The sequence below is a fragment of the Phyllobates terribilis genome, unplaced genomic scaffold, assembly GCF_046119375.1.
Source record: "Phyllobates terribilis strain yellow unplaced genomic scaffold, ASM4611937v1 Scaffold_2__4_contigs__length_985480577, whole genome shotgun sequence".
Lineage (NCBI taxonomy): Eukaryota > Metazoa > Chordata > Amphibia > Anura > Dendrobatidae > Phyllobates > Phyllobates terribilis.
In genome coordinates this window covers 760270665-760294520 of record NW_027362762.1, presented here as the reverse complement: position 1 = coordinate 760294520, position 23856 = coordinate 760270665, and the positions used below count along the sequence as shown (strand labels likewise).

Below are 23856 nucleotides of genomic sequence, written 5' to 3'. Positions count from 1 at the left end.
ATACAGTTGTTTTTGTTCTCAATGCCCAATTTATCTATCTATTGGTGTTAAGCAGTAGCTATAAGGACTTCTGGGAATGCATTTGGGGCGAATTAAAGATCCCATTACCACCAGCAGCACATGATGGCTAATGCCTCTTAGTATAGATTTTTGTATCACGGCTAAAATACATTTCTGGTTCTACCTATTTATGCTCTATGCTAAAGCTGACCTAATATGATTTATTTAGCACAACAATGTTAGTGGCCATCTCTCTGTTTTTTCATATAATCTTATCTGAAGATTTAGTCAGCCTTGTCCTTTACTCTAGGACAATGTCTCCATTCACTCCTGGTTACTTCTGTGCACGGGTGTAAATAGTTAAACTTTGAAGGGATTAAGACAACTGATCTAGTGAAATGCCTGAGGAATGAGTAACCTGAAAAGAAATATTCCTTGCCAGTTTCACCAAAGGCTCAGAAATATTCCAGACGAAAAAGCAATTATAAGGATAACATTGTATAACAGTGACAGCGTTGAGGATATGAATTCTCTAATCTGACAATTAATACTATTTCTGTATTTTTTCTTTGTAGACAACAATAATCTGGGATGCTCACACGGGAGAAGCAAAACAACAGTTTCCTTTCCATTCAGGTACAATATTTATATGTGTTGTAAGTGGGTTTTTTTATTTTGTGGATCGTAAAGAATACCAGTAGTCTCCATTCATTGCAATGTACACTGCTCAAAAAAATAAAGGGAACACTCAAATAACACATCCTAGATCTGAATGAATGAAATATTCTCATTGAATACTTTATTCTATACAAAGTTGAATGTGCTGACAACAAAATCACACAAAAATCATCAATGGAAATCAAATTTATTAACCAATGGAGGCCTGGATTTGGAGTCACCCCCAAAATTAAAGTGGAAAAACACACTACAGGCTGATCCAACTTTGATGTAATGTCCTTAAAACAAGTCAAAATGAGGCTCAGTATTGTGTGCAGCCTCCACGTGCCTGTATGACCTCCCTACAACGCCTGGGCATGCCCCTGATGAGGTTGCGGTTGGTCTCCTGTGGAATCTCCTCCCAGATCTGGACTAAAGCATCCGCCAACTCCTGGACAGTCTGTGGTGCAACGTGACGTTGGTGGATGGAGTGAGATATGATGTCCCAGATATGCTCAATCGGATTCAGGTCTGGGGAACGGGCGGGCCAGTCCATAGCTTCAATGCCTTCATCTTGCAGGAACTGCTGACACACTCCAGCCGCATGAGGTCAGGCATTGTCCTGCATAAGGAGGAACCCAGGTCCAACCACACCAGCATATGTTCTCACAAGGGGTCTGAGGATCTCATCTCGGTACCAAATGGCAGTCAGGCTATCTCTGGTGAGCACATGGAGGGCTGTGCGGCCCTCCAAAGAAATGCCACCCCACACCATTACTGACCCACTGCCAAACCAGTCATGCTGAAGGATGTTGCAGGCAGCAGATCGCTCCCCATGGCATCTCCAGACTCTGTCATGTCTGTCACATTTGCTCAGTGTGAACCTGCTTTCATCTGTGAAGAGCTCAGGGTGCCAGTGGTGACTTTGCCAATCCTGGTGTTCTGTGGCAAATGCCAAGCGTCCTGCACGGTGTTGGGCTGTGAGCACAACCCCCATTTGTGTACGTCGGGCGCTCATACCACCCTCATGGAGTCGGTTTCTAACCGTTTCTGCAGACACATGCACATTTCTGGCCTGCATATGGTCATTTTGCAGGGCTCTGGCAGTGCTCCTTCTATTCCTCCTTGCACAAAGGAGGAGGTAGCGGTCCTGCTGCTGGGTTGTTGCACTCCTATGGTCTCCTGGTGTACTTGCCTGTCTCCTGGTAGCACCTCCAGCCTCTGGACACTACGCTGACAGACACAGCTAACCTTCTTGCTACAGCTCGCATTGATGTACCATCCTAGATGAGCTGCACTACCTGAGCAACTTCTGTGGGTTGTAGAGTCCATCTCATGCTACCACGAGTGTGAAAGCACAACCAACATTCAAAAGTGACCAAAACATCAGCCAGAAAGCATTGGTACTGAGATGTGGTCTGTGGTCCCCACCTGGAGAACCACTTCTTTATTGAGGGTGTCTTGATAATTGCCAATAATTTCCATCTATTGTCTATTCCATTTGCACAACAGCATGTGAAATTGATTGTCAATCAGTGTTGCTTCCTAAGTGGACAGTTTGATTTCACAGAAGTTTGATTTACTTGGAGTTAAATTCTGTTGTTTAAGTGTTCCCTTTATTTTTTGAGCAGTGTATATTCCAGTCCAAAATACTTTCATTCACTCCACTGATATATTTTAAAGGGAATCCATCTGCAGGTTTTTTGCTATGTAATCTGACAGCGGCATAATACAGGAGCAGACACCCTGATTCCAGCGATGTATCACTTAGTTTACTGGGTACAGTAGTTATGATACAATCAGCAACAGTTACAAAAGTGTTTGTGATGGTCACAGTATGAGCCTACAGCGATCTATGCAAACTATATTATGGATCCATACAATGTGGAACTATATTACATCAGTGTACAATCTACAGATCTAAAATTCAGGCAAAGGTAAATAGTGTATAAAATAATTTAGTAAAAAGTAGGTAGTATTGAGTAGATAAATAACACTGTAAAATTGAACACCTCTAACTAAGGTCAAGTTAAAAAGACCTGATATCTAGGTACTGTACACAGTGGATATTTATATAAAAGATCCAAGGAAGGGCAACCAACATCCAAATGAGTTGCCCAAAACTCAATGATGTACTTGGGAACAGAAGGCAAGCCTGTCTGGTCCAATGCCACAGAAGAGCTAGTGTAGAACAAATTGCTGAAAAAGTTAAAAAGGTTATCCAGGACTTTAATATTGATGGCCTAGCTTTGGAATAGGTCATTAATATCAGATCAGTGGGGCATCTGACACCCGTCCCCCCATTGATACTGTTAGCAGGTTCCTTGTGCAGCTTAGCTTTTATCGAAGTTAATGAGAGCTGAGCTGCAACCACCCAAGAATTTCTGGCAGTGGTACCTGGTAACAACTCATCGGTCGAAGTGGCAGGTGCTTTACCAACCCCCACTTATCTGGTAATGATGAGCAATCCTAGGTAAAGTCTCAGACAACCCCTTTAATGCTAGCTATGATACAAAAGTGTCCCACAGTGCATCCCAACTTGTTACATATGGTGTTGCATTGTATAGCTGCAAACTGGTGCACATGCCCTGTCCACAACTAAAAGCATCTAAAATGGCCACATGAGCATCACAATTCTTTGGAGCAATGAGGAATTATGGACGGGTCTAATGTATAATGTTTTATTTTATATCATGTGAACGACTGGGGCATGTGTATAGTTCTGTTGAGAAATATTTGGCCTCGACATTTATGTGGATCGTACTTTGACGTGTACCATGTACCTAATCATTGTACAGACCAAGTATACCCTTTTAATGGCCTCTCTGAGCAGGGTAATGCACCACGTCATTCTGCAAAAAGTGTTACGGAATTGTTTGAGGAACATAACAAAAAGGTCATAGTGTTGACGTGACCTTTAAATTACCAAAATCTGAATGTAATGGGGCATCTGTGTGATGTGTTGGAAAAACAAGTCCAATCATTAGTCATGGCCTAAAAATTCCCATGTCATCTGCTGCTGTTAGTGCCACAGAACTCCTTGGAAAGTCTTGTGTCGTCTATGCATCGATGGATCAAAGCAATTTTTGAGACACAGAGTGCACCCTCACAATGTTAGGAAAGGGCTTTTAATGTTATGCCCGACAGGTTGCTGATTACATTTTCTAGTACATCAGAATGGGTCCATCAAAAGTAAGTCTACATTTTATCAAGACTCATTTGATTTATTAGCATTTCCCATATCTAACAGTACAGGAAGCAATATTTGTGTGGGGACAAGTTTGGCTCCATAAAACGCTTTTATATTTTTGTGCCAAGCTGTGGGAAGACCATATTTATGCCTTCAGATTCCGATTGAAGAGGCACTACGCCAGCTATTACATAAGCCCCAGCAGAATGCATTTCTTATACATGACAGGGAAATAATGTGCTCTTTCATAAGAAAATGGCAATGTAATCCATGCAGACCTCCACAGTTCCCGATGCCAGCGCTTACCCATAGATAAGATTGTAACATTAACGTTTGGTATTGTGTTTCCCCTGTAGCTCCCGCTTTGGATGTGGACTGGCAGAACAATACCACCTTTGCCTCTTGTAGCACAGATATGTGTATTCATGTCTGCAGGCTTGGTTGTGACCGCCCCGTCAAAACCTTCCAAGGACATACAGTAAGAATTTCATCATCCACATAATGTCATCTTAAGGAGAATACTGAATAATAGCTATTGAAAAACATCTGAAGAACATTCTCCCATCTGAAGGATGAGGAACGACCAGAATAAACAAACTGCATCTAAGTGAAGGCTGCCCTAGAAAAGCAATCTCATAATATGCCATTATGTATGATAAATTCAGCGCCTTCACCAAAGACATTGGGATTCCTTAACATATAAAGGAACAATTGTTAAAGGTGTATTTGAAGTACGAGTAACATCTGAAAGATGAGACAATGCTGCTGTGAAATATGCGGATATCAGAATTCAATAACAACTTCAGGAAGCAAATCAAATAGTGACCAATGGCCAACACTCATATTGGGAGAAGCAACATACAATTAGAAATAAGCTCTTGATATTCTGTATGTTTGCAGAAGTCATTGGTTTAAAGTCATATAAGGCTATGTGTCCACGATGCAGAAATGTTCCGGATTTTTCCTGCGCGTTTCTGCATCTCCCTGGCAGAAAAAACGCATGCGGATTGTACATGCGGATTGTACATGCGTTTTCCTGCCAGGGACATGCGGATGTGAAGCGTTCTTCACATGCATTTCCGCATGCGGGTTGACAAGCGCTTTCCAAGCGATTTTAGCATCACTTGGAAAGTGCTTGACAACTTGGTCATACTATATAAATCCATGCAACCGGCATGGATTTTATATAGTGTGACCAAGTGAGTTAAAAAAAGAATAAAAATGGTAAAAAAAAAAAAAAACATATACTCACCTTCCGATAGCCCCCTGGTCTCCTTATCCGATGCGTTCGGTCTTCCCGGTGTCTCGTGGTTGTGTAAAAGGACCTCCCATGACGTCATTTAGTCATGTGACAGGTCACGCGACCGCCGACGTCAGCAGTTGCGTGACCCATCACATGACTAAATGACGTCATGGCAGGTCCTTTTAGACCATTGCAAGCTGCCGGGGAGCCAGGACGGATCGCTATGGAGACCGGGGGACATCGGAAGGTAAGTATAATGTATATTTTTTATTTTAATTCTTTCTTTTACAGGTACTATGGTACCCGGGTCTGGATGAGAGTCTCCTCTTCTCTAGACCCGGGTACCATCCGCACATTGAATCGCATAATATCCACATGTGCACATGTAGTCATGCGGGTATTAAGTGATTCAATGCAAGTCAATGGCAGCGAAAACGCCGCGATTCCACAAAATAATTGGTAGTGCTGCGGATTTTTCCGCAATGATAATCCGCAGCGGAAATTTCCGCAGCATGTGCACAGCACATGCGGATTATCATTGGGGAACATGGCAGACATTCTACCAAGCGTTTTTTAAGCGTTTCCGCAGCGGCAAAAAACACATAGTGGGCACACAGCCTAAGAATATATTAATTGTATAAATATCAATACCTAGTATTTCACTAATAAAATACCCATATTTTTATTGTTCTGTTGGTCAGTTCATACAAAAAAACCTTAAAATTCATATGTTTATTTATTAAAGTTGAAAATTGACACCAAAAAACCCTAAAGTGCACCCAGCACTAACGTGTGTATTTAGTCTGATAAAAGCCCAGACCAATAGATATAATCTGATAGAAAACCAGACTGATAAAGAAATAGATATACAGGAATCCACAAATGTAGCTAGTCTTCTAGACCTGATAAGCCATATAATGCAAAGAGACAGGTGTAGCAGATAGTTATAAGCATCAGATACAAACAATAGACTGGCCAAAATAAAAATATGGAATATTAAATATATCCCAGGTGAATCCACATGGGACCTACATAGCCCTGGAGCCAATATCTATCTGCCCTGCCTATCAGCGGGGGTTGGCACCCTTGATAACGAGGTTTTGGCGCCCCCGTTCCACGGTGGCTGACCTTCACTCTCCCTTTATGTCCCTAGTATACACTACGGGAAACTAGGTTAGACATAGATCAAATATCTAGTAAGGGGGCAGAGGGGGATCAGGTCACAGGTTACTTATCATTTAGATGTCAATAAACGGAGATGATTTTCATGCCTCTGCCTCCACGCGTTTTCCCTCTATTGGTTCATCAGGAGGCCAGGACGTATGTTGTTTCGAGATATAGATGCTATTACAAAAAGAGGCCCAGGCTGGTCTACCTGGGCTACACACCTAGTGTCATTTAAATATGGCTCCAGTACACGAGACCACCCCCCAAGGAAATCCAATTGCTGAAACCTCTGAAAAAAAATAAAATACTCTGAAAAAAAAATAAAAAACTCTGAAAAAAAAAATAAAATACTGAAAGAAATACTCCCCAAATTACATAATGATTTTAAGAACAGATTTATTGGTGCATGCAGTGCATTCTCCAATTGTTTAAAAAATCATCGTTGTCAATTGCACAATCTATAAATATAGCAACATTTAAAGGGAACCGTTCATATTGTACATACAATCCTGTCTGTGGACAGCCAGGTGTAAAGAAGGAGAAGCTCAGCAGAATGATTATAGGTTTGCTGGAAAAGATTCAGTGTAAACACCAGGGATTTTAATTATAAAATCAAGTTTTACTGAAACTTTTCCAACAAAAGTGTTTATCAATGTGATCACCTCCTCCTGCTCTGTAACATCCGGCCGGCAGGTCAGGTTTTCAAAATGACAGATCCCTTTCAAAGAAGGGATTTCCACCTAGCACAGCCGATGCGAGGCGACAGTAATGCTTGTGACGCGACCCCTGGGCCATGTTGTGCTGCGTTGCGCATGCGGGGGATACCCGGAGCCGGATCCGATGGGGGTAGTAGTCTTCTTGTGGCGGTGACCCGGTCCGTGCCCAGGGTGTCAAACTATGTGGCGGAATTTAATAGATGTTATAGAGTTCGACTACGCCACCCGTTGATTGCGGCTATGAAGCCGCCGCTGCAGGGCAGACCGCTGAGGCCGGTGGTACGGTGGTGCAGCGTGGATGGTATAACCCCCAACGGGAGGGGTATAGCCTCAGGGCAGCTAGTGAGGCAGGGAGAAATGATGGTGGTAGTGGTAGTGTGGCAAGGAATCACTGAGACGTGCGGTTGCAGTTTTCACAGCTTTACTCACAGTTCTTTATCAGGTCACTTGTGCACAGTAAGGACCACCCGAGCCGTGCTGCGCCCACCAGGTGAGGGACTCGGCTAACTCCCAGGCAATTCCGGAGCGTGGTCCAGGGCTCCCCTCTCTTCCTTTCTACTGGCCGTCCCCACCAGGGACCCACCTTTGTCCGGCTCCCTCGGGCCTTCTGGTGGCGAAACCTTTCCCGGCTCCCCTGACCCTATACGTGGTATGCCTTCCTGGTGGATATGGTGAGGGGTCGTGCCAAGGCTTGACCACGACCTCCGGTTCCTGGCTGAGGATAATTGGCCTCCACCAGTTTGGGATCCGGTACCCTGTTCTGCCAACCCTTCACCCGTTATTTCGTGGGATCTCAGGGTTCCCTCTTTACTTGCGTCTCTGGGCCTTTCCTGGTGTTTCTGTTCCTTCTTCCTGTTACTTCTCTCTCTCTCTCTCTGCTTCAGGCCTCCACTTCAGGCCTGGCTCTGGAGCTGGGCCCGGACTGAGCCACAGCTCCCTGTCAGCCCTCTCTGGCTGAGCTCCTCTCCTCTCCTCCTCCAGACTGCGCTGAACCGAACTGACTGACTCCTGTCCTAAGATGGTGCCCACCTTAAATACTCCCTTCTGACACCCGAGCCCAGGTGACTAGCACCCAATGGGCTCCTACCTATGCCCAGAGTCCCTCCCCTCTCTGCTCCTACACCACTGGGATGTTCCTCCCCCCTCCCCACTCCAGCCAGGGACAGAAGCTGTCGTACCTGCACATCTATCTGGTGGGAGTACCGTTGGTCTGTCCCCCGGAAATGGGGTGAGTGTAGTGCATGCAGCTAACTGAGCTATGTTCCACACTCCATCCTTACCCGGGAGTGGAATACCACACCTCTGGTTCGAGGTGCAATACCCCTGTAGCAGCCGAGCCCTCGGGGTGCTACATTCCCCCCTGGTAAATCACAGCACGTCCTCGGGCTGGAATAGAGCAAAACAATTAGACATACAAAAATTTTAAAGTGCACTCACATATAAGATATTAACTATGAACTCATCCCTTTATGGGAGGTACTCTTTTCTTTTTAAACGTTACAGGTATAAAACATTTTCCTATGACATTATAAAATATCTGGCTAATGCCACCGGAACTCTTTTGTAAAACATTATGCAAGACTTTGGCATTACTGTTTTAGCAGCATAATAAACTTTCTATTATAAGACTTTTTCCCATACACATTTTCAAAACATATTCTTGATTTCTGGCCACGGTGCAACTTGTGACCAGGTAAAGTGCAACAGTCACCAATTCCGTAGTAGAAAAACAGTTTCTTATAAAACCAGTAGGGGGCACTTTAAGAAGCGCAACTATTTACAGGGTGTTGACCGCTCTCAGTCCTCGGCCAGTGGGGATAGGGAATGGCTGCTCACAGTCCTCAGCCTGATTAGGGATTAGGGCACACAGGTAACAGTCCCTTTGATAACTCCATACTAGTCCCAACGGGGACCACACTCCAATTAGCAGCATGACAGGTACCCTTACGGGTAACTATATACAGTTTCAGTTACCGTTCATTAGTAACAATGTCCTCCTGCTCCTTCCTGAGGGTAGTCTTCAGACCCGTCCGGGTCCTCTTGGTCTTCCTCATACTGCATCTCCTCCTCAGTCAGCCGGTGTACGTGAAGGGCGTACGGTCCTTTAGCACACTGATGCTGGGTGAAGGCGACCACATCACCCGGGTAGAGGTCACGTCCGCGGTGTCCCTCCGGCAGGTGGCTCTCGACATCCCTGAGGGTGACAAAGACGTCGCCGGGAGTTCGGTGATCCCGGATAAAGCCCCAGCCATTCTCTAGCTGGAACTTTATTACGGTCCCGGTGGTGCGGGGGCCGTGGGCCGTACGGGGGTTTCGTCGGGCCCGGCGTTTCTGCTCCGCGCTTTGGGCCTGCAGCTGTTCCTCGTGGATCCGCCTCTCTCGCCGTTCTCTTCCAAAGACCTCCAGCTGTTGACGGCAGCACTCCTCACGCCGGGCTGCGTCCGCCCGGGTCTCCTGGGTAAACCCCATTAGGTTCTCACCGGTGGGGTCCCATGCAAACTGGGCATCCTCCAGTGGAAGCGGAGTGATTTTGGCGGGCGCCAGAGCCGGGATCAGAGGCTCGCACAGGGGCCGTTCTTTCCGGAGTCGGGGGTTGACGTACTCCGGTGGCCACACGAAGGGCAGCCCGTCCGGGCTGGTATGTTGCGCGAAGAGATCTGCGCCCAGTGGTGGCACTGTGGAGGTAGAGGGCGCTGTAGGGGAAGCGGCGCCCGGGGGTACTCGGCCCTGCGACCAGGCTGGGGGAATCCTATTTGGGTCAAAGGACGGCACCGTTGAGGAAGAGGGCGCTGGAAGGGCATCAGCGCCTGGGTTCACCAGGCCCTGCGACCAGGCCGGTGGCGCTTCCTGTTTTGCCGCGCTCAGGGTCAAGGGGCGTGGCGCGGAAGAGGGCGTGACCGCGGCTCCTGCCGCTTGAGGCCTAGTTGGGAGTAGTGGCGGTGCGGCAACGGGCGTGGTGAGTAGGACTTCGGGCTCTGCGACGGGGAGCTGGGGCAGGCTTGCGGCTACTGGGCTCGGGGTAGTGACGTCCCCATTACCTGCTTCCATCCTTGCAGCTCCCTCCGCGGCGTCGTCTCCGGCCTTCGTCCCTCCTGCACCATCCTCAGAGACGGACATGCTCCTCGTTGCGGGTGGCGCCTCCTGCTGGCGAATTCCAGCCTGCCGGGCCATCTCCCTTCTCCACTCGGCCAACGCATCCTGCTGTGCCCGGGCCATCCTCCGGTCCAAGTCCTCCAGCGCAGCCTGTGCACGCTCCGGATCTCTGGGGAGCTGTGCCAGGATCTCCACTAGGCTGTCTGGCGGTGCGGCCTGCAGCAGGCTCCGGACCACGGTGTTGGCACTGCTGGACGCTTCCTCCATTCCCGGGTGCGGTCTGTCCAGACTCCTCCAGGCCGCACCCATCCTCTCAGTTTTGTTCTCTATCCGCCCCCATTGGGAGTGGTCCCGGGGCAACTTGGTGACTGTCAGTTTCAGGGGCAGCCCCCCCACTCTGATGGACATCTCCATTATTGTACTCTCGGCTGGTGGGGGCGGTCTCTTCCTTTGGCGCCACTCTGGGACCATGCCCACGATGGGAGGTGGTCTCTTGCCACCCTCTGGCACGCCCACAATGGCGTCCGCTCTGCCAGGGCGGGAAACTGTCCAAGATGGCGGGAATCGTCCACTGTTGGCGGGAAACTCCGCAGATGGCGGGCAAAGGCTGCAGATGGCGGGCAAACGGTGGGAAACGACCCCAGATGGCGTCCGATGGCGGGAACCCTCTGGAATTGGCGGGAGACTCCTTTTTGAGGTATATATGCACTTTTCTTCAGGCACGCAGTACCCGTTGGTTGCGGGCACGAGATCCTGCCGACTACGCCAAAGTTGACGCGCCCCCTGGGCCATGTTGTGCTGCGTTGCGCATGCGGGGGATACCCGGAGCCGGATCCGATGGGGGTAGTAGTCTTCTTGTGGCGGTGACCCGGTCCGTGCCCAGGGTGTCAAACTATGTGGCGGAATTTAATAGATGTTATAGAGTTCGACTACGCCACCCGTTGATTGCGGCTATGAAGCCGCCGCTGCAGGGCAGACCGCTGAGGCCGGTGGTACGGTGGTGCAGCGTGGATGGTATAACCCCCAACGGGAGGGGTATAGCCTCAGGGCAGCTAGTGAGGCAGGGAGAAATGATGGTGGTAGTGGTAGTGTGGCAAGGAATCACTGAGACGTGCGGTTGCAGTTTTCACAGCTTTACTCACAGTTCTTTATCAGGTCACTTGTGCATAGTAAGGACCACCCGAGCCGTGCTGCGCCCACCAGGTGAGGGACTCGGCTAACTCCCAGGCAATTCCGGAGCGTGGTCCAGGGCTCCCCTCTCTTCCTTTCTACTGGCCGTCCCCACCAGGGACCCACCTTTGTCCGGCTCCCTCGGGCCTTCTGGTGGCGAAACCTTTCCCGGCTCCCCTGACCCTATACGTGGTATGCCTTCCTGGTGGATATGGTGAGGGGTCGCGCCAAGGCTTGACCACGACCTCCGGTTCCTGGCTGAGGATAATTGGCCTCCACCAGTTTGGGATCCGGTACCCTGTTCTGCCAACCCTTCACCCGTTATTTCGTGGGATCTCAGGGTTCCCTCTTTACTTGCGTCTCTGGGCCTTTCCTGGTGTTTCTGTTCCTTCTTCCTGTTACTTCTCTCTCTCTCTCTCTGCTTCAGGCCTCCACTTCAGGCCTGGCTCTGGAGCTGGGCCCGGACTGAGCCACAGCTCCCTGTCAGCCCTCTCTGGCTGAGCTCCTCTCCTCTCCTCCTCCAGACTGCGCTGAACCGAACTGACTGACTCCTGTCCTAAGATGGTGCCCACCTTAAATACTCCCTTCTGACACCCGAGCCCAGGTGACTAGCACCCAATGGGCTCCTACCTATGCCCAGAGTCCCTCCCCTCTCTGCTCCTACACCACTGGGATGTTCCTCCCCCCTCCCCACTCCAGCCAGGGACAGAAGCTGTCGTACCTGCACATCTATCTGGTGGGAGTACCGTTGGTCTGTCCCCCGGAAATGGGGTGAGTGTAGTGCATGCAGCTAACTGAGCTATGTTCCACACTCCATCCTTACCCGGGAGTGGAATACCACACCTCGAGGTGCAATACCCCTGTAGCAGCCGAGCCCTCGGGGTGCTACACTTGTGGTAAGGACTATTCTGATGGAAATGTCCTTTAGCACCCGGAAATTGTTTTTAGAAACCCACAAATCTCTTGTTGGTAGTTTAAAAAAATTGTGGTGTGTAACTGCTCCTTTAAAACGTATCCAGGTAGGCCTGTTATTCTTAATAGTATTATTTCAGTTGTTTTTACAGTTCTCATCCTTCATTTATTCCGTGCCAACATACTCCCTGGTGCTTAATCCACCTTTCTACTATATAAAACCCAACACCTTAATCTTTCTCAAGGATGTGTTTAACACTCTTGGCTGAAAGATATTTTGTAATTTCCTGAAGTTAACAACTTCAGCTTTTACATTAACCTTGGAAATTTACAGACAAGGTGCTGCCCCGAAAAAAGAAACAGGTTTATGTAGAATCCTCCCTGAACATATGTTAACACTAAGGAGGAAAATGTCCAATACAGGCGAACCGCGTGCTGTAAAGTGATACGTGACTGCCCTCCACTGGCTGCTGGGTGCAATCTCAGCGTATAACATAACCTTGTCTTGTCTCTTAGAATGAAGTTAATGCTATTAAATGGGACCCATCAGGAATGCTTCTGGCCTCATGCTCAGACGATATGACGTTAAAGGTAAAAATAACAATATGATTTTATTCTGCAGGAGACATTATTAATGGTTAAAGATTACAGAAAATCTTGTTGGGGAACATGGGGACAGTAAATTGTGACAGACATACATTTTCGGATTTCTGATATGCAAATATGCACCGGTTATCCCATTAAATGATTAAAGCACCACTCCAGCGTAATGTTTTTTTCATTGTACCGCTGGAGTAGTACTACTAATCTAAATTCCCTGTCCCTGTTATAGTATTTACCAGTCGCTGTCTTTATCGGTTACCGGCTTCATAGTCCGATCCTGAGGTCACAATGTAAGTCTATGAGAGGAAGAACGAGGCCAGAACGACGCTCTCATAGACTTACACTGAGAGCTTGTGACCGTTACCTCTGACTTCTGGTCAGTGAGAAATTGTGGTGACAAAATGGTGGTGTGGGAACGGAGAGGCACTGGGAAGAGCTGAAGACGACGGCTGGTAGGTATGAGACTAGGGGCAGGGAACTTAGATTAGTGGCACCACTCCAGCACTGAAATAACAACACTGCTGGACTGGTGCTTTAACTATACATTGTATAAAAAAAATCACCATATATAGAGCTCAGAAAGGCCTCATTCAGACATTTTATGTAAAAAAGGACCAATTTTCATTAGCCATGGACCAGATTTTTATCAGTGTTTGTTCCGTGTCAGTTTTTACCATCGGCGTTTCATCAGTGATTTTATTTCTCTTGTGAAAAAAAAATTGCTAACCCATTTCAATTTAAAAAACTTAGGGCCTCCATGCACCATTTGTGATTTTCACAGGCCCATAGATGAATTGTATGGGTGATATACATCAGTGATATAATAGGTACATGTTCTGTCCATGAAAAACAATGATAGAACACGTGTGTGCAACACAGACATCTGATTAAGGCCACAGCCCCACTATCAGTATTTGGTCAGTATTCGGTCAGTATTTTTTCTCAGGAGTGGGAGCCAAAACCAGGTGAGGAACAATCAGAGAAAAGGTATAATAAAAACAAGTCACCAATTCTGCATTTATCACCCACTCCTGGTTTTGGATCCCACTCCTAAGAAAAAATACTGACAGAATACTGACCAAATACTGACAGTGGGGCTGTGGCCTAAGGCCTAAGGTTGGGTTCAGTTGAGAATATGAATAATCGTCTGATTTTCATCCTGAAAAAACAGGCGATTTTCATCCCTTTTGGAGTCGTCTAAAAAAATGTAAAAGGTAAAACAACATTTAAGAAAATGTAAAAGATTTTTTTACAATTTTCTATGTTAATATTTGCAATGTATCCATAAAAAAAACAGAAGCAACACTTTTAATATGTATGGGAACCGTTTTTTTTTTTGTTTTTGTTTTTTTTTTTGCGCGCCCATAGACTTGAACAGGTGAGTCTCATCCAAAATATGGAAGAGAAAAATGCATGCTCTGATTTTTTTTTACATGAACAATCATTCTGTGTGAAAAAAAAATGTCATCTGAACAGCATTATCCAATAACATTGGTCCATGTCCTGTCCGGGTGGACATCACAACATACCGTTCGTGTACTAATCGTCTGAACGAGTCCTAGTAGTGTTCTCCGATGGCTACTTATCTCATCGCAGAAACAGAAAATAAATGATTGATTTTTCTAAAAGGTCAAATTGTATTGCTAATTATTTCTAGCATACAAATAGTTTCTTAGGCCGGTTTTATACATCCATGAAACATTGACCTCATTCGCATCGGAAAACTCCGGCCTGAGCTAACTGCTTCAAAGGCATGTAGGAAGCTGTTAGCTCCGATCAGAAGAATCATTGCAGCAAATGATCCGATCCCTGATAGACAGTGAAGAGTTTCAATGAGCGAATCCTGACATCTTGTGGGTTGTGTAAAACTGGCATGTACAGTCCTGCTCATCATTATTGGCACCCATGAAGTTTAAGTACATAATGTTGAATATCTCCTGAAAAAAATGAATCAAGTGAAACAGTGTTTTTTTGTATAGAGACTCGTGTTAAATACAAAAGAGCAAATGATAAACAATAATTTAAAACCAAAAACAATGGGAGGGAAAAATAGAAAAACCTAAAGCTTGCTGTGACACTGGTATTGGCACCCTTTACATTCATTTAGTATGGAAACACATTTTGACTCGTCTGTGGTAAATCACAAAAGAGATTCACCTGTGATTAATTGTCTGTGCCCATGTAACATGAATTAGCCAATGAATGATGACTGCAGTGTTTTATAAAGCCACATGGTAGGCCCTGTTCCTTTGTCACAATGGTGAAGACAAAGGAGATGTCTGAGGACATCAGAACTGCTATTATTAGCAAACACAAGACTTCCATAGGGTATAAGACCATCTCCAAAGACCTTGGTATTCCAGTTTCAACAGTGCGCAATGTTATTAAGACCCAAAAACCTCCCCGGACATGGGGGAAAGAGGAAAATTGAAAAGAGATGTCTTCGAAGGTTGGTGCAAATGGTGGAAAAAACACCACATCAAGCATACAAAGACCTGAAGGCCAACCTGGAACAGTCTACGGTCAGGGTTTCAACAAGTACCATATGCAACACACTAAAACAATCACAGCTTTATGGGTGAAAGCCAAGGAAGAAACCATTGCTGAAGAAAAGACATAAATAGGAATGACTGATCTTTGCCAAAGTGTGCATTGACAAACCAGAATCCTTCTGGGAAAATGTTCTGTGGACAGATGAAACAAAAATAGAGCTTTTTCGCAATGCAAAGCAACAGTTTATTTACAAACAGCGCAACAAAGCTTATGACGAAAAGAACACCTTACCAACAATTAAGCATGGTGGAGGATCCATAATGCTGTGTGGTTGCTTTGCTGTGTCTGGTACTGGAGGCCTTGACCGTATCACAGGAATCATGAAATCAGAGAATTATCAAGAGATTTTAGAGCGAAATGTCCTACCCAGTGTAAGAAACCTTGGTTTGAGTCGAAGATCATGGGTCCTCCAGCAAGACAATGACCCAAAGCACACATCCAAAAGTACACAGAAATAGTTGAAAAAGAAAAAATGGACTGTTTTAAAATGGCCAGTAAGGAGTCCTGACCTCAATCCCATTGAAAATCTTTGGGGTGAGCTGAAATCTGCCAATGGGAAAAAGAACCCTGCAAATATTCAAGAGCTTGAACAAACTGCAAAGTAACAGTGGGAGAAAATTCCAGCTGAGAAGTGCAAGAAGTTTATAGATGGCTACAAGAAACGTTTGAAGGCTGTCCGCAATGCCAAAGGGTATGCAACCAAGTATTAATTAGGGGTGCCTTTATTGCTGCACATGCTGTTTATTCTGTTTCTTCTTTGAAATTGCAACTGTGATGCCTCAAAACCTTCTGTAAGCCCCTTTTACCCTGGGAGATGGGGACTCGGAGTCGGGTCCTAAGATGGAGAGATGGGGTACAGCCGTGGCCTGGACCCGCTCCGTGCCCAGGGCCGTCACATTGAAAAGGATGGTTTGGGCTTATCTGGGTTGAGTGGCTGATTACGACTACGCCACCTGTGGCACCTGGTGATGAGCCACCAGCGCCGCTGCAGTCCGCCAAGGCATGGTGTTATGGCAGCCGTCGTTGTTACTACTCCCCACAGGCGGAGCAAGGCCTCGGGGCAGCGGGACAGGAAGGAGGGGGTAGTAGTCCAGGTGATCTGGTGCTGCACAGTGTGGTGTGGTGCAGAATAAAGAATCCGGAGGCCATAGGGGTGAACTTCCAAGGCTTTACTCATGATGGAGGTGGCAGTAGGAAGGCGACTCCCTGCTCCTGCGGAGTTCTGCGGTCACCAGAGACGCAGGGGTCCGACAACCTCCGAGTAAGTCCAGTGTTACATCAGGACCCTGCACCAGAGTGTTCCTAGACAATGGACCTAGTCCTTTCCTGTCCGTGTGGGTGTGAATAGGCCGGGTCTCCCTCTGAACTTCTCTCAGAACAAGGGTACAGGTGGCAGCGCCATTCTTCCCATTCCCGGTGGGATCCTCAGGGCCTACCGGGCTTCCCTGACCAGGATGTAGAGTTGCAAGGTCAGGTGTCGGGGGCCGGTCCCCTCTTGCAGCCAGAATCCCTCTGAATAGATCAGGTAGGCGAGGACAGGTGGCGTACACCGCTCCGTCTGCATCCTCCCCCGGACCCATTTGCGGTGGAGCTACACTCTAAAGCTCCGGGCCTTCTTGGTTATGGTCCTCGACTGGGCTGAGATATTCCTTATCTCCAGCCTGCCCATCGTCCCAAGGCCAGGGGACGAGGGCCGTGTCCCCATCCTCTGCAGGTCCACACAGGATCCACACTCAGGGAGGGAGATCACGATCTGACACCAGTCAGAGTACAGTCAGAGAGACTGTCACTATCATGTGAGTCCTCCACCCTCACCCACTAACTGGTTCCTATCACTTTTGTGTTCCCAGTCTCCCGAATGCCAGAAGAGGCAGCACCTGGTGCCTATTAGCCCCCTCTGGTGGGAGAAGTGTGGTGTTGGATGTGGAGGTAGGGTACTGATCATCACACTGTTCTTACCTCAGAGGAGGAACACTACACTCCATTGGAGAAGTGCAGCATCCCTGTGGTGGTCGAACCCTCAGGGGCGCCACACAACATGGAAGTTGAAAAACAATGTTTTATTGTTGTATTACTTCGGACCACTAATTAAAAAATACTGAGAATATAACTGGTACATTTGCATTTATTTCTGAAGATATTGTGCAGTCTATGAAAAAAAATGAAGGTTTGCCAATAATGGTGACAAGCACTGTATCATAATGTACAGTAAGATCACTGGCAATGTCAGATGTCCTAATGGGCAGGTTGTAAAAATTCCAGAAGACTCCAGAAGTTCATAATATTTTAACCACTGAAAAACTGTTCCCCTCCTGGAGAACCTCTATCTACTGTCTACATTACCAATCCCTACTATACTATGTTTGCCTGGAATCAAATCTACAACCCATTTTAGAGGTTAAAAAACTCTTGCATGATCACTGGAAAACAGTGCTGTGAGATCCATGTGCTTGTCTGAATGTCGGACCCCTGCTCGAGATATATGCCATTGAAACTAGCGCTGTCTCAGCCTTGAGACAGATGTTGCTAGGAGGACTAGGAGAACCTTGAAGTCACGTATATTACAGATCCTAAATAACCCTAATATCATTGGGTATTTATTAAATATTCTATTACATTCCACAAAATCCATTTGGATTCTGGTGTGTTGATGAACTGAGGATGTGGTTTATAAGGCAGAATATCTCCATGTGATTTTACTTTTGTGGTTCCTCTGAAATAATATCATTCATTCAGGCTTCGGTGTCTTCTTATGATCAGCACATAGTTCAGGTTTTCTATGTAATTATAGAGCTGTATGAGGGACAGACTAGACAGAGTGGAGCTGGATATCATACAATTGATTTATTCAAATCACTGTAGGGACTTCTAATAAAGAAGAACATATTTGCTGAGATAGTTGTTTCAAAATAGTAAACCTATTTAACCTAAATTTTTGTCCCTTGTCCTCCTATCAATTTGTTAACAAAGGGTATAGAGACATTGATTGCTCCCAGAGACTGTTCTATAAACCTCCTTATTTCAGTAGATGTAGCTTGTCAGTTCAGTCGTAAATCTGTGCACAGGCGTCCCGCTGCTTTGATTTTCTGACAGTGAAAGTAGAGTTTGTAATGAAATTTTTTTATGATGGTTGTCATCAATTAAATTCCCTAATGACGGACGCCACTTGCCTCCCCCCTCCCTTTCTAAGGTTTGCAAATGAGTATAAAGCCTCATGTCTGACAAATCCAACTACACATAGTCTATATATGTAGTCTGCAACCATGGAGACACATACAGGTGCATCTCACTTAAGTAGAATATCATCAAAAAGTTAATTTATTTCAGTTCTTCAATGCTTCCTAAGTATTTTAAAAGGTCCCTTAGTCTGTTTCAGTAGGCTCCACAATCATGGGGAAGACTGCTGACTTGACAGATGTCCAGAAGGCAGTCATTGACACACTCCACAAGGTCCCAGAGTTCCAATTTTCATTTAGAAATCAAGGTACCAGAGTCTGGAGGAAGAGTGGAGAGGCACACAATCCAATCTGCTTGGCTTGAGGTCTAGTGTGAAGTTTCCACAATCACTTCATGCTTCCCTCTGCCAACAAGCGTTTTGGAGATGGAAATTTCATTCTCCAGCAGGACTTGGTACCTGTCCACACTGCCAAAAGTACCAATACCTGGTTTAAAAACAACAGTATCACTGTGCTTGATTGGCCAGCAAACTCACCTGACCTTAACCCCATAGAGAATCTATAGGGTATTGTCAAGAGGAAGATGAGAGACACCAGACCCAACAATGCAGACGAGCTGAAGGCTGTTATCAAAGCAACCTGGGCTTCCATAGCACCTCAGCAGTGCCACAGGCTGATCGCCTCCATGCCACGCCGCATTGATGCAGTAATTGATGCAAAAGGAGCCCCGACCAAGTATTGAGTGCATTTACTGAACATACATTTCAGTAGGCCGACATTTCGGATTTTAAAAACATTTTTTCAAGCTGTTGTTATAAAGTATTCTAATTTACTGAGATAATGACTTTCGTGTTTTCATCAGCTGTAAGCCATAATCATCAACATTAACAGAAATAAACACTTGAAATAGATCACTCTGTTTGTAATGACTCTATATAATATATGAGTTTCACTTTTTTTATTGAACAACTGAAATAAATAAACTTTTTGATGATATCCGAATTTAGTGAGATGCACCTGTAGGTCTGCATAGATGCTATATACACAAAATAAAAATGAAATCATGACTTTTTCAAAACTTATTTTGTTTGAAAGAATTGTCCTCAAGCACTCCACATTATGTGTAAATATTAATTATGGAGACATTAACATTGTTTATGAATTTATTGTAGATCTGGAGTATGAAGCAAGATGTGTGCGTACATGATCTGCAGGCCCACAATAAAGAAATTTACACAATCAAGTGGAGTCCGACAGGTCCTGGAACCAGCAATCCAAACGCAAACATAATGTTAGCAAGGTAAGACACAAAAGTGATTGCTGGTTTTTCCCTACTGATAATGTCCTATATTCTATGTATATTTCTACTGATTGTCTTTACAATATACAGTACATACTTTAGCTTAATGTACAATTATAATCTAGTTTAAGTAGCAACCTGTCATGATTTATATATTATAATGACTTACGACTACGATTAATAATACATTTTTGTTCTTATTTGGTCACAGCGCGTCATTTGATTCAACAGTCCGGCTTTGGGATGTTGAGAGAGGCGTTTGCATTCACACATTAACCAAACATCAAGAACCTGTCTATAGCGTAGCCTTTAGTCCTGATGGAAAGTATTTGGCCAGCGGCTCATTTGACAAATGCGTACATATATGGAATACTCAGGTAGGTTTAATGTTAGGAACTGTTCACACAATGTTTTTTTATTATTTTTTGGGAGCCCATTGGTGATGGGTACCACTTTATGGCATTTGTCAAAGGCATTCATTTTAATATATGTGTACTAAACTTTTTAATAGTCTTAACAGATGTATCCATTAAAGAATGTACATCATAGCCTATGGGTGACATATGCCACTGTTAGGGCGCGTTCAGACATCAGTTTATCTCATAACAGTGCTATCTGTGCTTTACATGATGTCCAGTTTTTAGCTCAGACAAAGTGGTCAATTTTAAAAAACAGAAACGTCAAATTGTGATCCAAGGGTCGGATCAAAATCGGCAATGCAAGTCTACAGGTTCGTGAAAAAAATCCGACCATCCGAGGGCGGTCCAATTTTGATTTTCAGAAAGGAGAAGGTACAGGGGCCTTTTTTTCTCCACATACAAGAAAAACTGATGACACTTAGACCACACTCTGATCAAGCTCTGATTAGCGTGTGATAAAAAAAAATCGGCCCATTTTTTTGTACATGAGAAAAACAAATGTCTGAAGAAGACCTAAGGCATCTGTTATAGCTGATCCATGCATCTAAAAGTCCATAAATAGTTCAAATTAAATTTTGGTGAGATGTATCACCTATGCTGTGGATCAGTAATACATGTTCTCCTGGGATAACCTCTTCTATCCTGCCTTGTATCATTATCCAGATAGTAGTATCAGTATCTATGGGTGCACCTGTGACAACCTCAGAGGAACAATATATGTCACGATTATTATGTAAAACAGAATAAATGTGGTAGCAAATCTTATTGAAGTCTAAAACGCCTGTAGCAGTTAAATCAAAGGGTAAAGAATCATATTGATGTGTTTTTGATTGGCAGAACGGCTCTCTAGTTCACAGCTACAGGGGGACAGGAGGAATATTTGAAGTTTGTTGGAACGCTAGAGGTGACAAAGTAGGGGCAAGTGCGTCTGATGGATCAGTGAGTATTTATGATTCCTCTTGTTTGAATTGTTGAATTATGTATTACTGTGTAATGTATTCTATAGTTTGTACATGTCCCTTCTGATTTGTGAAGTGCTATGGAACATGTTGGCGCTAGAGAATTAAATTATTATTAGCATTATTATTTTTAATGATGGACTTATACAAAGAAGCTTTATGCAATGGTGACAGAGTACACAAATAGTAAAGCAAAATTCAGACGATATAAGGACCGCAATGCCTGGTTCATCCATGGGTTCCCTAACCCAAACTAACAGCCTTATATATGCCTCTAAAGCTGTTAATTCAGGTCAAGAGATCTGCGTCCATTTGGGGAATTGTAGTCTGTATAAGGACTATGAAACATGGATGTCTGAATACAGCAAAAAAGGTATGGGATCTGCTTTAGAAATAAGCACAGAATATAAGTGGAAAAGTGGCCATGGCTAGAGGCTTCATTCCAGAAGGCAACACGGTGGCTCAGTGGTTAGCACTGTTGCTTTGCAATGTTGGGAACCTTGGCTCAAATCCCACCAAGGACAACATCTGCAAGGAGTTTGTATGTTCTCCCCGTGTTTGTGTGGGTTTCCTCCGGGTTCTCCGATTTCCTCCCACACTCCAAAGACATACTGATATAATTTATATTGTGAGCCCCAATGGGAACAGCAATGATGATGTCTATAAAGCGCTGTCAAATATGATGGCGCTATATAAGCATAATAAATAAGTACATAACTAGTAACCAAGGTCATCACTGATTGATATGGAACATGCACACATGATATTTCTACACAACTTTTTCATTTGGACAAGATTCCGATGGACTCCTATCTTAAAGGACATGATTCCAAGTTTTCTGTGTTATCATAATCTGGTAATTACATCTCCATTTTCCATTCTCTACCAAGGAAGTGGGTACAATAAGTTAACACTGCATATGAATATTTGATACCTTGACGGGAGCATGCTCTGTAAAATGACAAAGTTATGCTTTATTTCATGAAAACTCTTTGACCACTTCTATATGATCTTTTATTCCAGGTGTGTGTTCTGGATCTGAGGAAGTGAAGCCGATAATCCAAAATCCAAGTTTAAATGGACCAGCGTTGAATGTGCACTGTCTGAAATCACAGATTCCGGTTTAGTACAAACCTGACCAAGTCAGAATGTGCGTCATAACCGAATCTCCCTAAAAGCCGAACACTTACGGATGTCCACAATTTTCATGGACTTATGTTATCAGACATCCTTCAGGAGTTGGTGGTGTTCCAGCCAGGCTTACTGTATTTCAGCCTCAGAATTAGCAGGCCAATTTTTGGATTGACAGAAAAGTTTGGTTTGAGTTGTTTGCTATGGCAAAACCTGTGCCAAAAAGGCTAAACACGGTGAAAGTCAAAATAGAAAGAAAAGGCTGCGATGAACCAAAAGGGAAAAACAATTTCTAATAATTTGTTTTACTTCAAACCTAATTTGAACACTAAAGTTTTCCCAAAGGACCTACAGAGACCAGTTTTTAATAAATGATCCACATAACTTTGTATGACACTTTCTATTTTCTAGACTACTTTTTTGTTCCTTTCGTTACCTGTTCAGTGGTTTTCTACCAACTCAGAGTAGCGGATTAGGGGAAGATCCATGGGTATGTAAGGAACTAATGTTGCTATCAATTCAGCTTTTACTTTTGTCCAAAATCAATGTGACCTGCTGGCTAGTACCACACTTGAAGAAATGCTTAGCCTTGCTACTTGCAGATGTCTTTTTTCTGGTCACCACCTTCTTTATAAGCTCTTAATAGGTTCAGTAACGGAGTGTCCAGCATTGCTTTTTCATAGCAAAGTCCTCTCCTGCACTGAGGAGTTTTACCCTCCACAGCTTAGCTTTTAAGGGCACTTTTCATGACACGGTGTCACATGCTTTTTATAAGAATGCAACGCCGGGAAAGCTTTTTACAAAAAGAAAGATGAACTTTTAAAGAGAAAGAACACACTGTATTTTTTGAAAAGAAAACAAATATTTTTTATGTTAAAAATCTTAATTCTAAAAATGAGAAAAATGCAAATGTTGGGATTGTCTAAGTCATGCAAAAAAAAAAGTAAAAAATGCAAGTTATATTAAAGACTTGGTACCCTTTTTGTTTTGAGTTTTGGTCTTTAATTGAATTTCTGTGTATCTGTGGTCAAATAATATCTTCATGTTCTCTATAATATGGCCTTTGTTTTAATTTCCTTGCAAAGTCCTTCTGCACATTAGTCAAGGAGGAAATAATAGCCCTTAACATATAAAGGTGCCAAAGAAGAACCAATAAGATTTGCTTTTCCATGGATAATAAGGACTTCCTTATTTGGTTTCCTATTCAGTCAGATATTACAAAATATAATCTCAAACATTCTATAATACTAGGTTTTGGGATGAATCTGAGATAGAACAGAAAGATAATGTATTAAACATTTAATAAGTTTGCAATCTATTCAAAGGGCTAAAAGTTTGATATAAAAATGACAATCAGTTTTAATGGTCTAAAACTAGAGATTAGCGGATCAATCCGCAAAGGATCGAGTTTAAATTGAATTTCCAGAAATTCGAGATTTCACGCAAATTTGAACACTTTAAGATTCGATTCATGATTTGCAAAAACAAAAACTTGACCGCCACCATTTTCCACACTGCTGAAGCATCAGAGGGCAGGCTAATGTCTTTTTGTATGGCTACGCAGGTT

The 23856-nt window shown here is 44.5% G+C and overlaps 1 protein-coding gene across 10 annotated transcripts in view; it reads left to right on the top strand.

The window, feature by feature from the left end:
• TBL1X (transducin beta like 1 X-linked) overlaps positions 1-23237 on the top strand; it is a 440725-nt gene extending 417488 nt beyond the window's left edge. For all 10 annotated transcript variants that reach the window (XM_073667331.1, XM_073667322.1, XM_073667326.1 and 7 more), the window contains 7 exons: positions 576-636; positions 4204-4325; positions 12665-12739; positions 19653-19780; positions 19992-20157; positions 21037-21138; positions 22182-23237. In XM_073667331.1, coding sequence (XP_073523432.1) covers positions 576-636; positions 4204-4325; positions 12665-12739; positions 19653-19780; positions 19992-20157; positions 21037-21138; positions 22182-22208 — 681 coding nt within the window. In that variant the 3' untranslated portion in view covers positions 22209-23237. The remainder of the gene's footprint in view (positions 1-575; positions 637-4203; positions 4326-12664; positions 12740-19652; positions 19781-19991; positions 20158-21036; positions 21139-22181) is intronic.
• The last annotated feature ends 619 nt before the right edge of the window (positions 23238-23856 follow it).